We start from the raw sequence: 17,975 nt of genomic DNA, 5'->3' as shown, positions 1-17,975 counted from the left end.
GTAATCTTGATTTCAAAGATATAGGTGAGATATAAAACAAATATATCACTAACTATTTTGAGTCTCCAATAAAATTATGGATCCTTCGGTGACAGATATGGCACTATTTTTTTTCAGGGCTGCTCCCTTATTGTTATGGCCGTCACCTTAGAATCCATTTTTTTTCTACTATAGGTTCTCAGTATATGGTATTGTCTATGAATTATACTAGATATCTTAAATGAAAATTTTAACAAATTGAATTTCATTTTGTTCTAATTCTTTTTAGAAAAAGGTTTGTAAAAAACATGAGAAAGAAGTGCATAGAGAATGAGGGTAATTGTATATGATCTCTCTGTTTTGGAGCTAGGGCTTAGAAAGAATAACATTGCAAACAACATTGTAGAAAATGTGAACATAGCAACACTTCAGAGTCTCGTTTACGTGGTTTATTTTGCTAGCCATTGTTTTTTTCTTTCTAAAAGGCAATTTCTTATGATTGTAAAAAGACACGATTCATAGATGTTAATTAGTGAGGCAGAAAAGTATATTTGGTTCCACATAAAGCGGGCATTACTTCAAGCATGGACTTACAGTACGTCCATATGTTTCAAGCAATATCGACCACCCACCTGACAAATGCGTTGTCGTTTTGCTGAGGATTAAGTAGCGTCGACAAACCACCCGCCATGAAAATCCGAGTGTAGTCCTGAAGACGAAGATGGAATACATAACATTCAGATGTGATACGAACGGCAACAGGAGAAGGGCAACAACAGCAAAACAAAAACAAACAAAACAAAACAAAAACAAAACACAACTTTGCAGGCCCACTTTCAGTCTTGATTACATATAGGACAGTACTATGTGTGTATGTGTGTGTGTGTGTGTGTTTGTGCGTGTGTGTGTGTTAAATAGTCTCAAAACTATGTGAATAATTTCTTACTTTATACAGAAAGAACAGATTCGATTGCGTATTCATAATGGAAATGAAATAAACACCATTGAAAATTATATATGTTGGTGTGTAAGAGTGAGAGCTTTTCTGTGAGTGTCTGTCTCTTTGTATGTCTGTGCTTGTGTGCGTGTGTGATGTGATAGGTCTGTCCTGTGAGAATAGGAGAAGGTTATTGCGAGAGACAAGACCTGACGAACCATTTTACTTGGTTTCCTTGGAGATACTTGATTGATTTTTTTTTTTGGGGGGGGGGGGAGGGGAGAACGTGCTATATGACAACTATATACAACAAGAACTTGACGACCAAAATGCCACTCTATCTGCTATCAAATCACTGAGCTCTGTTGGAGAATAGCAAGCTAAATGGTGATGGTAGTGAATCTTATTTTGTTATCATTATTTACCCCACTTCCCCATTCATTGATCAATATGATTATGAAGAAATGGACAGAAAACAAGTGAATGAAAATAATGACAGCTAGATCCTTTTCTCACGTTTCCTGTGATGGTAATCATTTCAACTCGTTCTCGTGCGATTACTGTGGCTTGTCGTTTAGCTCGATTCACAAGTCCCAATTCCTGTTTGGCAAAACAAACAAACAAACAAGCAAGACAAATCAATACAAAAATTGGGGAAAAGAATGTGGAGACCAAGAATGAGAACACACAGGGAGAAGGACTAGGGAAGATGAATAAAAAGAACTTGGGAAATGGACATGAAGGACAGGGAGCAGGAGATATGGAAAAAGAAAAACGACAATTTTAGTCTGGCACTAATCGTTTATAAATTTTCATACTGGCTTTTTGTTACATTAACCAAGAGGTATCAGATCACATAAGTTGTCCTATATACGTTACATACTTCGCTTACACGAACCTTCAAAAAGCATCAAGTTTCAGTGCACTGCAATCTAATAGCGAGACGATCAGGATACCGTATACAGCTGCTTGTTTTATTGACCAAACAATTTCCTCAAATAAAATGTGGTACCCATGTTCATTGCCATTATAATACAAAGATTATGAAGAGTAATTCCATTTGAATTTATATGATTTTACTCAAAATTTTCTCTTTCTCCATATGTTCTCTTTGTCCAATTTTTCCATATTGTCTTCTCCATAGCAGGAACATTTCCCCTGCACATTCCTTAATTAATTCAAGGTATCCTTTTCTTAACCTACCCCAAAGGTATCCCCTCTCTTGAGGTAGACCACTGTCCTGTTTTCATGAGTTCCTTCGTCCATGACGCTCACCACCACTGCAAGATGAGAGAAGAAAAAAATACACAAACCAGTCGCTATGGTAACGCTTTTGGTTTCCCATCGGATTGAGATATTGTGTCATCGAGTGCCCTTAATGTTTCATTAGTTTTAAGCATTCGTGTTTCTGAATGAAACGAGTTCAACTCATCAGATTAAAATTATACATCTTGATATTTCACAAAGTCATTGTGTATTGTATTTTACATAAGTATATATTATGCTGTATCTGTTTGGTTTTATCTGCATATATTCTACGAACTACGATTTTGCGAGAAGGAAACAGTTAAGTGCTCATGAGAAAGCTACCGCTGATGAGATAAGATAACGTGTTTTTCCTCAAGAGGACATAACCGTTGCTGCCTGTCGTGCAACACGTGGGCCAGCTAAGGCAATGACAAAGTGCGTCAAAATGAGTACTGGGCTTTTCAAAACTTTTTCACGTCCTGAAATACACTGGCACCTCGGAGGCATCTTCATGTCATCATTTCTCTTTGGAGACTCTTAAAATAAGTTTATTTTCAACGCAAGTATGATATTCTGCACTTTTTAAGACAAAAGCGCTATTTTGTCGAACGCAATATTCTAACGCGCTGCCATGGGATGAGGTGTAGGATTATGAATGATCATAGATGTGTCTTGTTATTCATAAAATATGCTAGGATGCGACGATTTGATCGAAGTAGGAGAAGTCCTATTTTGGATCCTTACAGACCATGTACTGTGCCTAACACAGGTTCTTTACACTGTCTGCTACAACTTACTGGCCTTGGTCCACATCCTTCGTAACTTATACGGCTTCAGGCTTACTTGACATACAAACTTCTTGACTGTACCAAAATTTACATTTGTAAGAAAAGGTGCTCTTTCTATTAATAGACATAAAGGTGATTGCTTCTTTCGTCTGTTCGCTTGACGGACTTCGTGACCCCGTTTTAATCTATCAAGGTTTGTTCTCCGCCCGTTGAAGCGCCTTGTGGTGCATGGTAGTACAAACTGCTACAACGACCTAAGTTTCGGGGTCCTCGTAGAAGCCAGACAAATGCACAAATCAAAAGAGTCGTCTCATAAATCCGTTTTAGATGGGTTTTAGAGCCCCAGGTCTTAATAAGTGGTTACAGGATTGGTGATGCAGAGCCATTGCCGTGTCGTAATTGTTAATCTCATCTCCACAAAGTAGCAAAACAAGTATCAAAATCGTGTATGCATGCGTATCATATTTTACGTCCGCGTTTGTCGCGATGCACGTGTTAAAGTTTTCTTATTATGTTTTTATCAGTATGTAATATTGGCCATTACCATAAACCCAAATTAGAAGAGCGGATGGTGTTATCCACTCAAAAAAAACTATAGAAAGTGAAAACAAAGCCACGTAAAGGCATTGTCAATTCGTGAATGGGAACTTGAAGCAACTTTCAAGCATATTATGAAACTTTGAAAATAGATCGTTTCCGTGTAGCCAATTTTTCTTCTCCTTTATCATATATCATATTTATAAGAATCACTCATTAAATACTTCCACCATCATCTTCGTTAAAAAAAAAAACACTGACAACCTAAATATCCTATCTTGGGGGAGGAAAGGGCAACAAACTGAAGTGCAATTATCGTAATATTGATGGCAATTTGATTTTTAACATTATACTGGGAGCACAGTCATGATAAGCAAATCAAGCATGCAAAATATCATTGAAGTGAAAAACCAAGACTGTGCTATATAGTGTGGGTAATTGAGCAGTGATTCATCATATGTCTTCACTGATGCAAAGCAATCACAGACGTGTATAATCCGTTTTAACTTTCAAATTTTGACGTGGATGAGTCATTTTAGTGGATATAGCCATATAGAAAATGAAGTCATTTCAAATAACTATGTTGTATGGTGTCCATGAGGATCTCCTTCACATGTGTGTGTGTGTGTGTGTGTGTGTGTGTGTGTGTGTATGTGTGTGCGCGCTTTTTTGGGGGGGGGGGATTTGGGTTAAGCAAAGAAAAGGCACAAGCAGGAGGGGGCCCTATGGCATAGTGGATAAGACTCTAACCCGACTCTCAATCGGAGGACCCGAATTCGAATCCAGTCCAGTGCTACGTCCTTGGACAAGATGTTTTTAACCCATCCATCTTCCTCTCGAGCCAGGTGTGTAAATGGGTTCCCGGCAACTCTATGATAGGGTTATGAAAACGGAATAGCAGGGCCCTCTGGTAGAGCAGTGACAACAATGAAGAGGCTACGATGGATAAACGAGACCATGAATAATCATTCATAAATTAGAATCATAGGACGACGCACAAGTCATCGGGACTCTCACCTGACCCAGACAAGATGAAGTAGAAGTTCTCGGCCCAGTGACCCTGGCGTAGAATGATCCGCTGTGCCTGGTAGGACACGTACCAGCCGACCCCGACGATCTCTTGCTGCATGGCCAGTGGGTACTCGCAGAATGTCGGGAAATTGCGCATCGAGATCAAGACCTTGAGGAATGGTTGCAATATAAGTTACAAGTGATGATGCTTTCATCATAGAATTTATCTAAATCATGGTGATAAAAATAATGATGATGATAACATTAAATAAAACATCATAACAGTTAAGCATTCATGGTAACATTTACATTCACATAATCCATATTTACAGTGAAATCAATTTACATTCACAATACATTCACATTTATATTTAGGTTCAGACGAACATTCGGTCAGCGCCGGCCAATGTCGACTTGGCAACTTTTTGTCTAATTTATCATAGCTTCTTATTGTACTTACATGGTACTTATCCTTTTCTTTCCTATTCTTTGGATGCGTTGAGAGGATCCGACGAGAATCGGCGGAAATTCCCGACTATCGATGTAAAGAAAAACAACAGGAACATAATTATTACGTGCATCATCATAACGAAATTCCAACATGTAAAAGGCGGAGACTAATAGGAGTCAGAGGAACAACCGGGTGATACAGTATCCATCAAATTGGAAGAAAACTAGAAATTCATTAATGAAATGTGATACTATCTAATGTCTAACTCCATGTTGTGAAATTTGGGGGACTGTCTAATTTCCATAGTGACTTTTTACGTCATAACAAAGATCAGAAGAGGCATCTCATTAAATTTTGATTGTGCGTCGTGTAATCTTTTCCTTTATCATCTATTAATCATATGAAGTGTTTGTATCTTTCGTTTAACACTGTATTTGAATGATCCATTATTCACAGTATCGATCCATCAAGGTCATCCAGCTAGCGAAGTTAATACTTCATGCTTCTGTTGCTGAATGTATACCGTGATTTTCTCATATCAAACTTTAGTTGTCATTTGCTGCAGCAATTTGTTTGTTTGTTTGTTTGTTTTACTTTTGAGTTTGTTTGTTGTTGATGTTGTTTTCGTCGTTCTTTGTAATGCTGCGCATCTTGAAATCATGGTCATGTAGGACAATGCATATGAATGTTTGGGTATTTGAAGTGATGCAATTTACACATGTCGTAACTGTCTTGCAAAATCATCATACTTCTTTTTTTTTGCATTACACTATTTTTGGCACTGTTTCTTGCATACATGACGACATGCCAATCTCACCTCCTTATTGGCTCGAAACTTTCTGACGTCAAAAAGGAGTTCCTGCTCGGGTTCGTCGAGTAAGCCATGGATGCCACGGAACGCAGAACTCTCGTTGTTAGCACTGATGGTTGAACAAAAAAGAGGAAAAAAATATATTATTATCCGCATGGGCTTTTTAAGACGCTACAAATTATATCCAATAGAGAAGAAAACGATGGTTCTTTTCGGAGGTCTTTTTATCATTCTTGGGCTCATTATACTTGTAACTGTCACTGAGAAAGGTTGCAAACATTGGAAGTATTGACACGGAATTCAAATATTAATCTTAGACAAGACAATAATTAGTTACTGCAGTGTCATTCGATGAGACTAAACTAAGGGGACAAATTATGCTAGAAAAGGAAAGCAACATGATTTGTCTGATCCGAGGAACATATTATTGTCCTATGCAGATTTAAGTGATTATACAACGAACTCAAATGTATGTGTTGAACGAACCATTATAAACGTGTTTTTGCTTCCTGAGTCTTTGGGTGAATACATCATTACAATAAAAAATGTATTTATATCAAACAAGATTTGTAATTGGTCGAATTGGTACCATTATTGATTTTGCTAAAATCGCGAAACTTCATATTATGAAGTTCACAGTCAAGAACCATATGAGAACTTTGCTTCAATCTTGCACAGGCAATCCCCACATCATATTAAAATCAATATTAAATACATTTTCTTTACTAAAATGTTATATGGTACCTGCTCTTTTGAGCACTATTCTAGCCAACATACACTCCAAATTAATGATAAAGAGTCCTCTTGCAAAACTATTTCACATCGGCCTTAGGCTTCGGTAAAAAAACCACACACAAACAAAACAAACAAACAAACAAACATTAAGAAACAACCCTACACTTGTTTATAGGCTAAATATGCATATGCCGTTTACACTGTAACTGTTATAATCAAGTACTCTGCATTCAGTATCACTTACCATTATGTAATATTCCTTTTCTATGCATCTAAGTTGCGCACATGAACCACTCTCATGATTATGACCTTACGATAAACCTCTCACGTACCTGAGAAAATGTTGTTGGCAAAGCCGGTAGAAGGAGGTGATCAATTTGCAGTATATTCTGAATTTCCGCAGAAGTTTCTCCTGCAAGTTGAAAAAAAATACAACACTTATTAAAGAACAAAGAAACAAAGGATTTCAGCATTGATATTGACGTACTGCATTGTTAAAGCGATATTATATTGCGTGTTTGTGGGTTAATGTATTTGTGTAGGCCACATCACTCTAATACGGAAAGACGAATGATCATCGCAGCCACTATGCTCAAATACAGTCTGGTAGATTATCATGTCAGGAGTAGTAAAACCATACTGATAGAACGTTACAATGTACATACTCAATACGAATGTCATTCTGAGAATTTTACAAACGCTATTGTGAATATCCATTTTTATTGCACTCGTTATAAGGTGCACACAAACATAATTGTTTTGGGAGACTTCTTGACTTAAATTGATGGAGTGAACAAATATACATATACAGAATTCAAATTTGGCAAATTGTATTACGAGCAGCAAATAATGTGCCTTGTAAGAAATTATTTTGCGTCCAACAACACATATTTGTTCATACTCAAAAAAAAAATGACTGTATTTCTTGTTTGAGAACAATAAATAAGATCGACAGATTTTCTATAAAAAAAATACCCAACTATGATTTTGGAGATGAGTTACTATTTTGACATCCAATAAAGATGTTGATAAATCACATTACAAAAAAGCTACCAATAATTTTGAAAAATGATTAAATATTCCTAGAAGAGAATGGAGTTAAACAGGAGAAATGAGAGGTGGAGAAGAAGTCAAAGAGATAGTATAGTTTTGGTTGAGACCTAACTTCAGGTTTCTAACAGTTTTGGGTGAGATAATGAGAAACCTCCTATGAAATATGAAAGATCATGTAATTCCAAGAGGCATTCAACGTTTATTTGATGACAATTGCATGGTTTTGAAATGGCTGAGATACCCAAAATAGGGTAATCGTAATAAAAGGTGGGACCCAGCTTATACTACGATCGCTTTATTTTACTTTGTTTTTGGATGTCTCAGCCATTCCAAAACCGATTTTCATCAAATAAACTTCATATCGTACGCGAAACACAAGTTATAATGGTCTCATAATTCCACAAGTTAAAACTCAAGCCGGAAAAAATCGTTTTCACACTATGCATCATGTATTTGGAATCAGCTCCCCGCTGAAGTCCGAAACGCCACCTCTCTTCAAGCGTTCGTAACAGCATACATATCTCACTTGGGGTAGAATTCGGGTATTTTTGATATTCCTCTTTAATGTTAAGGTTTTTTTTTCTCAAATAATATGAGTTTGTGTATTATTATCGTCAACGATTAACTTTGCATTTTTTCATTTATATAGAATATTGATATTGTGTTGATGTTATGATGTAGAAAGGAATGTCCTTGATTTGTTATTTTGTGTTTGTTAAACTGTTATATTATGTCATTCTGTTGCAGGGCCCCCTAGGATAACAGTGTTTAAACCACTGATGGGGCTACCCTGGGTAAAGAAAACTTAATAAATAAATAAATAAATAAATAAATAAATAAATAAATAACTTGTCGTAGAATGGTGTGCTCTGCACTATTTCATAAGTGGTTTCTTGGTGTCTCGAAAAAAGTTAAAAGCCCAATCCTCGCCTTCACCAATACTATACCATCCCTTTAACCTTCTTGTCATACCTGGTATATTTCGAATTCCATTTTCCTGTTACATTAATTTGTGGTTGCGTTTTTCTTACATCACCGCTTACAAACTCCTGTGTAATGTTTACATGGAGTGATAGCATTTCATTTTAAAGGAATATATGCGTAGGATCATATGCGTATTCAATAGTTCATGCTGTGAAAAGCAGTCTATGTGGTCGTAAAGCTGCCTAGATGCACTTTCCATTGATGACTTGCATGGTAAGTATGCGATCCATTCATGCCGCAAAGTAGAGTTTTGAAAAAACATTTTAATGGGTTTGGTTCCAGACAATCGAGATAAATTATTTATCTAAGAAGAGTAGATGTCCTGCTACGTGTCATGCCAATGCCAAATGTCTTGAAAATAATGGGGGTTATACTTAATTCCTACTTCTGAACTTTCAGGGATTTACTACTATATTGTAAAAGATTGCAAGATTCGCTATTACCAACGGCTACTCTGCACGTTTAATAAGAGAGATGAATCTACACACAAGAGTCATTGGAAAATGGGTAAGGGGGGGGAGTTAACAGACAAATATGACTAACAAAGTGAAGACTGTCAGTTCCTTCCAGCATGTAAAGAAAGAAGACTACTATTAGAGAATTCTGGTCTGACTAGTGCGAACTGTTTGTCCTCTTCATCGTGGCTGAATGATAGTAATATTTGACCAGTGCACGGAAATAGACAAAGAGAGGTCCGTTTTATTTGATTTTGTGCTTAAGTTTCCTCACTAGAAAATGGTAGTTCCCTCTTTCTTTCTCCATCCCTTTCAGGTCTCTTTTATTGTAATTTGTTCCCCGCATCTCTTTCTTTTATAATTTCTTTTGAGCCTTTTTCTTTTCGACTAGTTCTACTTGTGTTGTCTTTTGTCAGTGTAGATTGGAAAAGAAAAGAAAAATAGCGCTGAATGAGTCTGTTCTGTCTTTCCTGTTCAAAACTATGAATGCTTTACATGCCACACATGATATTTGTTTGTAACGGTTCACTTATCAACATCGTTTCTACTAGTTACTACTGTAGACATTCGTATGTGCAATGTCAGCCGCTTTATCCTAACTTGCATCAGAGGTTACAAACCTCTTTAGCAAAACGCTCAAAATTTCCTCTCAAGGCAGCATTTGTTCATTAACAACCGTACCTTTTGGAACTGCCAACTGACTTCACAACTAGAAATTAAGATATAAACACAAACCTCTGGCATGATGGCTGGAGTACATTCACCTTGAAAGAAAGTTATCTCTTTCGTCAGGAATATGTTCACGCCAGTTTACTCAGTTATATCTTCAGAAACCCTATACGGAGACGTGCACACTATAACAAATCACTGTTTTCAAGTTGAAATTTTGAGCCACATTTTATATAATTCTATATTACATTATTACTTGTTAATAGATTCCTACAAAGTGGAAGATTAATATCCTTCTAAGCTCTAGTTTTAAGTCCTTATTTTCTCCTCATCCAAGTTGTTTACTCATACCTTTGTGAGCTCATGCATTATGTGCCTCGTGTGCATTGGTATTGACCCTTCAACTCCTCCTCCTTCACCCTTCGCGCCTTATCTTGTCCTTTCTATAATTTCTTCCTGGGGGGCATTTCATCAACGAGTTCGTCGGAGTTTTCACCGACAAATTTGCTATCAGCCAATCAGAAGCAAGGATTTACACTGACAACTGTTAAAAGCTAATGAAATCCTTGCGTCTGATTGGCTGATAGCAAATTTGTCGGTGAAAACCTCCGACGAACTCGTTGATGAAACGCCCCCCCCCTGATATTCCTTCCCCGCTTATCCTTTCCTATATGTGAGAGGTGCCTAGTTTTTTTTTTTTTTTGCTTGTTTGCGTGTGTGTGTGCATTTTGTTTAGTTTTTCTGTCGCTTTTTCCTTCTTTTTTAAGGCAATTTTCTTTAGTTTTCTTATAGTTCGGTAATTAGTCAGTGTTAATGAGGTTACTTACATGACAATCTTTTCAACAGTCCCCACCGATTTCCAACAACTTTGTCTCGTTATAGTCATAAAAGTCTCAGCACATAATTTTACTTCCATTTACAATATTTTCCCTGATTATGATGTTGTACTGATGTAAACATGTGAAAATTTCCCTGTTATTTCTCTCTTTTTTTTGGGGGGGGGGGAATTAAATTTTAAAAAGTTCTTATAAGGATCACGAGTCAGTAAACATCTACTTTTCTGACAGTCACTGGGTTCGTTTAACATGTAAGGTACACATTATGAAAAGGAGTGTTCAATTCCGTTTTTCTTTTCATTTCAAACAGAAATTTGAGTAAGTTTATAAGTTTAACGAGTAATCTTATCATACGATTGACATCGACATGTAACGAGAAAAGAAAAGAGATGTGATTCTTCATTTAACCTGCTTCAATTTGGTACTTTTACTTCAAGAAATTCGGATTATGTTTATTTAAGCTCGAACTATATGCAGTTTTTGCCTATCATGGTAAATACACACACACACACACACACACACACACACACACGGGAATGTAAAGAGTATGAAACCTACCTAATCAGCCATTCGATAAGCACTTTGCTGTCTGTAGCAAAACAATGTCTTCATGAAGTTTGAATTTACTCCTGACGATAAGTCCGTAACAAAATCCTTGATATTGACTCATATTGACCCTTTGTTCGATTTGTAGCAATATGGTACGCAGTCTCCATATTGAATAATGTAGCTATCCATAAGAGAGTATTTTCAGAGGATTTTACGGGTCATCTTAAAACATAATTTGTTCATACATCCTGATAAATAAGGTTAAAATGGTTCATTATTATTTCGAATACACAAACTTTCATGATTGTGTTCAAAATTTGCCACACTTCTCACCGCATTTTTCTTTCTCAGTTCCTCTCTGCTTGGTTTTTGTAGTTCACCGGATGTTCCTGTTGACAGAAACCCCCCTCGTTTTCCACCCTCACCACGGACGCTCATCCTGCTAAATTCCACATCATCGTCCTCATCGTCGACGTCCGATACGCTTCCTCTTCGACTTCTTCGGGACGATCCAGGGAGCAGGAGGAATCGACCATTGGCTGGTTGAAGTTTCCGCTGATTTAAAAAATCGTTGTCTAGTGACGAAGAACGGCGCGATCTCGGACGGCGTCTTCGCGAATCCGGATCCCCCTTCACAATAGTATTGATAAGAAGCTGTGATCGACTGCCTCGACGACTTCCCGTCTCCATCTCATCATCTCCAAATACTTCTTCTATAGATTCCTCGATAATCAGGTCCTGACTTCCAGTCCTTTGTCGTCCTCGGTATCGTGTCTTCGAGATCCCAGGTATCAGAATGCTTCCTCGACGGACGCGACCAGCATGTATATCAGGGTCTTGTTCGTCTTCATCTTCGTCTTCATTATTTTCGATGTTTAGACCAGTTTCTTGAGCATACCGACGACGGCGTCGACTTCGCAATCGTCTGCTTGTTTCACGACTTCCACCTCCTTCTTCCTCGGGGATTTCAGTTCGTATTCGAGGGATGGTGTTGTCGCTTTTGCTCCGAGCCCTTTCGTATCCCAGTTGAGTTTTATTTCTCACTTGGTTTGAGAACCTGCGAATAGCATATTTTTCCGTCATCGTAGTCGGTATCACGCCCTCGGTTCTACTAATCTGACCTTCTAGCCAGCCGTCATCATCCGCTTCTTCCTCCGCGATGGCTGGGTATTCCGGTGCCATCGTCGTCTTCTTCTCAAGCATCTCTCGGAGTTCCTGGGTGGAGCGTAGCCTTATTTTCCCCTTGTTGCCACCGATGGTCACCTTGGTGACGACTCCGTTTAATCTTGAGAGAGATCCTTTGACATTTTCATTTTGATTCGTAAGATCATGAGTGTTCTCTTTTCTTATGAGCACTTGTGTATTCTGTCCATCTAACCCTTCTTGGTCTATGGAATCCACATCCTCAACAATCATGGCGGAATTTTCAGTCTCATCTGACGCCATGGTTTGTCTTGAGGAAGAGAACTCCTCGACTGATGGAATGGAGTGGCCGAATAGTGTTTCCTTCCGCACCTGCCCTGTCGTATTCACGTTTCGAGCAACATTCTGAATACGAACATATTGTCACTCCCTCGTAGAAGATAGTTTAAACTTTTTGATGCCTCGACTTTCAAACGTCTGCGATTTGTCGTCGATATGTTTCCATGCATTAGACAAGACAGCGTGAAATCTAAACCACAAAAGAGTCCTCGTCGATTCTGTTCAACAACTGGTCTATTCCAATGTTTTGCTGTTATGTACCACGGATGAAACCAATGATGTGTTGGTCTGTTCATCCATAATAAAACAATCCGCAGAGCTTTCAAACGTATGCAATCAACCAGCGCTTCAATAACTATAGCAGCATTGCGAAACCTTAGTAAAGTTCGTCTTTGATAAAAGATCAGAAAAGGTGGGAGATGTGCGGAAGAGTTCTCACAACTGCGTGTGGTTTAGCTTTTTTGTTTACTTGTGTCCTAACCTTCTTCTATTGATTGTTCGGCTGGTGGTAACAGGTAGCACTCAGGAATGGTAGCCCAAGTTGGGCTGTTTACGTTGGCATGGACAACGGACAGTGATTACCCGTGTACCAAAGGCTCTCGTCGAACTCGATATAATTTTCTCTCAGAACTCCTTGTCAAAGAAGTCTGACCTATTGTATGCATCCTGTTTAGTCCCCCTTCTTTGGCCTCTCTCTCTCCATCCCTCTGGCCATGCATCATCTCCCCCCCCCCCTTCTCTCTCTTTGTCAAGTTATCAGTGTCAGATGTAAGAAACATGAGAATATATACAGAAATTATTATAATAGTATTGCTGTCACCTTCTTTGTCATTATCATCTCTCGATCTTTCTCTGTGTTCGATCTTCAGAGCCCCTATATCTTGTCTCAAATCAGCATCGCCCCATATTATATTTACGGTACCAGTAGCGGCTCCCCCTTCATTTTATAATGAAAACAAAAGAAAAAATGGAACCCTCCCCTTTTACGGAATTCCTGGACCCGCCCCTGGGTACCACCCATTCACACGTGTGACATCACTCTTTTGTAAGCTTATTGTACACCTCTTCGGTGCACAATTAAGATGGCATATAATTTGACTGAGTTTACAGAGCAAAATTTATCACGTCTTCATTATTTGTATATTTCAAACATGTAAAATTTGGAGATAAAAGAAATAGATAGTAACCCACTTCCCTCTGAAATGAACTTACATACAGTTCTCAATCTAAAGGAACTGAAAATTTTAACTACTATAAAGCATTAACAGGGCTATGTGAGTATGGCCGTGTTTCACTTACGAAAAAAAACAATTTCAATTCTTTTTACTTTATTATTTTTGGATCTGATGATTATAATTATCTTCGCCTTAATGATGCTTGCATAGACGAAATTAGTATTCTCTGACACAACCGAGAAAGAAAAGATTTCTGTTTTCCAAAATTGTATTTTGTCATTCACATAGAGCACTACATCATCTACAAAAATTATGACGTCAGGGATTGTTGTCTCACATTTTAGATCCTTCTACTTCTGCCACCAGTAGCAAAAAATAAGAGAAAAGACGAATATCAGGGAGAGAATGTGACAGGATTTTTTTTTGTTACTATTACAGGTAAAAAGTTTACAGGCAAGAAGTTTCCGACCTTAATTTGAAAATACTGTTGGCAACTTTCAACGCTTAAAAAAAAAGTAAAAAAAATCACTCACTTTTCAAAATACTGTTGGTTTATTTCAGAGAAAATCTGTAACCACCACCATTTCCCCCATTATGATTTATCTAATTTGAATAGAAATATGGAATCTCACAAAGCTATGCAAATCAAGTTTTGGACTCTCATTTACCAATAGGTCTGGTGAATATTCATGATATATTTAGTACATTATAATAGAAAATATCAAGTAAAAACAATTTCCAAGTGTTGGTTGAATTACTCGAAAGGTCAATGAAAATCCGGAATGGGTTTTTTTTAAACCAACTTAAAGTTACTCAACTGAATTTACCAAACATTTTCAAGAGTGGACATCTTCACTTTTCCTCGCTGATCACTGGATTCTAAAGTGAAGTAAAGATCTCTCTTCACAGCATTTTGTAATCTATGATACACATCGCCTGTGAGCGAGCGTGACTCGTGCCTTCGTTGTATAGAATTAGAAGATAGTGGGGAGAATGTGCTGTCCTGGTTCTTTACTTTGCCAGCTGGGCCTCTAATAAGAGCAGTTTCTTTGTGACGGGCGCATTTTAATGTACGGCCAACAGATCGTGATACTAGTAGATTGAGGACTTTTGCGAGGCATCAATCCCAGCATCAACATGCAATGGAAACGAAAGCGCATGAGATATTCACAAAAACCGGCAACAAAGGCCTCTGGCTCTGTCGCCGCTTGCATACAGCAACTGAGTAACCCACTGCCTGTTAAAATATTCAAAGGGAAATGAAATCCAACTACATTGTACATAAGGAGTATATCTGGACTGTATGAATGCAGGAATATAGCGTTAGATCACATCAGTAAGAGAAGTAATGAGGAAAGTCGGACAATCCATTTAAAGATTATGAATTTTAAAAGTTTTGGTACCGCCATCGCTGGATGAGAAGACTACCATAGTTCGTGACGTCACATGTGAGCAACAACATACAGAAAATGATTAAACAAAAATCAACATATTTTCACTTTTCTCCCCTAGAACAATGAAAGAGCACCTATCTTGAGCCTTTAAGAAAGAAAGTGTACTCTTCATAGAAAATAAGATTTTGTGGAATTTTCTTTATTATGTCCTTCATATCGTCTTCCAAATGTGACGTCAAGACAAGAGTTCTGTCATCCCTGCAGCGAAGGCAACACCAAAACTTTAAAAATTCATAATTTTAAACGGATTGTAAGATTTTCCTTAAATTTTCATACATGTATTCTACTATCATTGCTACATTCACTCAATCCACATTATACATCTGGGTTTCATTTCTCTTTGATTTAACATTCATTTAACTGACAATTGAGGGCGCTCTTCATGTTGTGCCTTTCCATTACAGAGAGTGGTACAGCAGCGGGACCAGCAGCGCGAGTACTGGTACAAGGTATCATCGTGGAAATGTTACATTATTTACCAGGGGCGAACCACGTGAAATAGCCGCACTTGTACCGTCGCATTCAACATCGAGGGACAGAGCGAGAGATTAACCAATTGAAGGTCACTTAGGCGTCTTTTAAAGGACAAGAAAGGCAGATTTTATTACAAATCTGTTGAATTCCACGGTGTTCATCGGATCTTGTACTGTGGAAGGAATCAGACAATTTTAGTCCAAAAGCTTCCATTGTTAATAATCTTCGAATCCGAAATTTTTAAAAGATCTCCCAAGTCTGCCTGCTCTCACTGTATAGAAGGACTGAACGACTATTGTGGGTCTTCAAAACTTAGGATGGTTCATACAGGATTAGCTGGCAGACACTATTATCGTATGAGTAACAGATTACAGCGAATCACTGCCGTAGACGCAGGCTGAATACGACGGGGCTGGGGAAAGTCGTTAATAGTCTGAGCAATCTTGTTCGAATTCGCCTTGCCAAGTTTTTTTTTTCTTTTTTTCAGGGGGAGGGAGGGATTGTTGTTGTTCTTGTGTTAATTTTTGTTTGTTTGTTTTTGAGGGAGTAGTCTGCCAACTAAAGGCTTGGTTCTTCATTATTGAATAATGTATACAGAAAGAAAAATGATGCGTTGTTTGTATATGTTTTATTTCTCGTGTTTTACAATAGTTATCCTTATTTATCATTCAAAATGTATTTTTAAATGCGATTTTGATAGATACATACTGAAAAAACCCAAATATATAATGATTATGTTTGTCAGTTTGTCTGTCTGTCCATTATACTGATGTATACTTATGAAAACTGTAAAACCTACCAAAATAGTAAATAGAACAATTAAAGTTGAATATGAATCGAGCGGTTCCATGACATTTGCTCCTGTGACAATTGCTTTCATGAAATGTCTGCACGAAAAGCCAAACATAAATTCACCTAACCCTAATCCTCACATCAAACTAAATCTAAATCCCAATTGCCATCCTAACCCTAACCCTCAGTCCTTGGAGGAAATAAGACCGGAGCAATTGCCGCAAGAGCAAAATGTCGTGTCACCGAATCGACAAAATGATACGTTACGATGTCATTACTATTTCTTTTTGATGAAGTTTCATGGCACATAACAGTTTTATTGGAACAATATTGATCGAAAACATCTAGATGACATTATTTCTTTACCTCACTATTTCTGCTCTAAAGTCTTCGTTCAATAATGGTCATAACAATAATAATGTCAACAATTTAGAAGGTGAACTGCAAAATATTTCTACAAACTTTACAGATAGTACACCATAGCAAAAGAAACAACACATGTATAAATGTTTAAGAAGTAACATAATTTTATCGTCAATCTCTCCAAAAGATGTATTGCAATATCATAACAATGGTGAAATTTAGTGAGTACACTGTATGTTGTTGCTTTTAAGGCCATGTAAAGTCTAGTTTAAAAAGTTCTAATATATGACTAATTTCTTTCTGCACAGTACTATTTTGTCAAAAAGACGGTCGAGGGAAAGCCAAGGGCGAAGAAAGTTTGTTGATTTGATTGGTTTAGTTTGATTTGTAGGGGTAGAGAGAAGCCGTTGGCTCACGGACCACCATTCAGAAACTCTTTCGAACATTTATGTATCAAGATTTTGATTCGAGTGTTAAAGCAATGGTTATTTCCCTCAGACAGCTCAGATAACATCGATAACTACCATCAGTTACTGATAATGCTCCTATGGAAGATCGAACAATCCTTGTCTTTGTAGTCAATATCATATTTTTTTAACCGGATTATTGTGCTGCATTTGTTGATATTGTCATTTCACATTAATTTTCTTCTGTTTCTTTGGTGTTTACAAAACCTTGACACTGTGGCTATGAAAATGAATATTCAAATTGGCCGCACACAACACACCATGCAGGTCACAGCTGCGTGCGGGGAATCCCCACTGAGCTCTAGGTGCATGACAGTGGGTATTGCGAACTAACGAAAGTTGCCTGCCACTTCCATATTCTGCCATCGATTATAAAAAGGAACCGATCCCCTATTTATTAAGTATTATGAAGCAGGCTTGCAGTGCACAATAAAGACTGTTTGACCAGGGAGGTGTTAAGCAGGGTTCCCACTTTGCCGAGTTACAGTGCCGAGCTTTGGCGAGTTGTGGCGAGTTGCCTCAAATGGGCACCCGTGATAACTCGCGTAAAGCTCTTCATGTATACTAACTCGGGATAACTCGCGACAAGTCGCGTAACTCGTGGTGAATCTGCAAAACTCCCCTCGAACTCGCGAGTGGTTCCAAAATTTGTGAACATGTTTAAAAATTTCGATACCTCGAAGTAACTCGTGCTGAACTTTTTAAAATTCGTAATATACTCGTAC

General features: G+C 37.8%; 1 protein-coding gene across 1 annotated transcript in view; it reads right to left on the bottom strand.

Moving 5' to 3' along the window:
* The window catches only part of LOC139729163 (uncharacterized), a 49,655-nt gene that overhangs the window by 27,308 nt on the left and 4,372 nt on the right, over positions 1–17,975 (bottom strand). The window contains exons 2-9 of the mRNA XM_071640094.1: positions 11,377–12,563; positions 6,830–6,909; positions 5,769–5,871; positions 4,961–5,035; positions 4,507–4,669; positions 2,120–2,196; positions 1,433–1,516; positions 612–688 (exon numbers count right to left, since the gene is read on the bottom strand). Coding sequence (XP_071496195.1) covers positions 612–688; positions 1,433–1,516; positions 2,120–2,196; positions 4,507–4,669; positions 4,961–5,035; positions 5,769–5,871; positions 6,830–6,909; positions 11,377–12,563 — 1,846 coding nt within the window. The remainder of the gene's footprint in view (positions 1–611; positions 689–1,432; positions 1,517–2,119; positions 2,197–4,506; positions 4,670–4,960; positions 5,036–5,768; positions 5,872–6,829; positions 6,910–11,376; positions 12,564–17,975) is intronic.

Source organism: Diadema antillarum, unplaced genomic scaffold (genome assembly GCF_040938485.1).
Source record: "Diadema antillarum isolate AM-2024a unplaced genomic scaffold, OU_Dant_1.0 seq00000221_RagTag, whole genome shotgun sequence".
In the NCBI taxonomy this organism is placed as follows: Eukaryota; Metazoa; Echinodermata; class Echinoidea; order Diadematoida; family Diadematidae; genus Diadema; species Diadema antillarum.
Note: the sequence above shows the minus strand (reverse complement) of the source record. Positions and strands in the feature narration are given on the sequence as shown.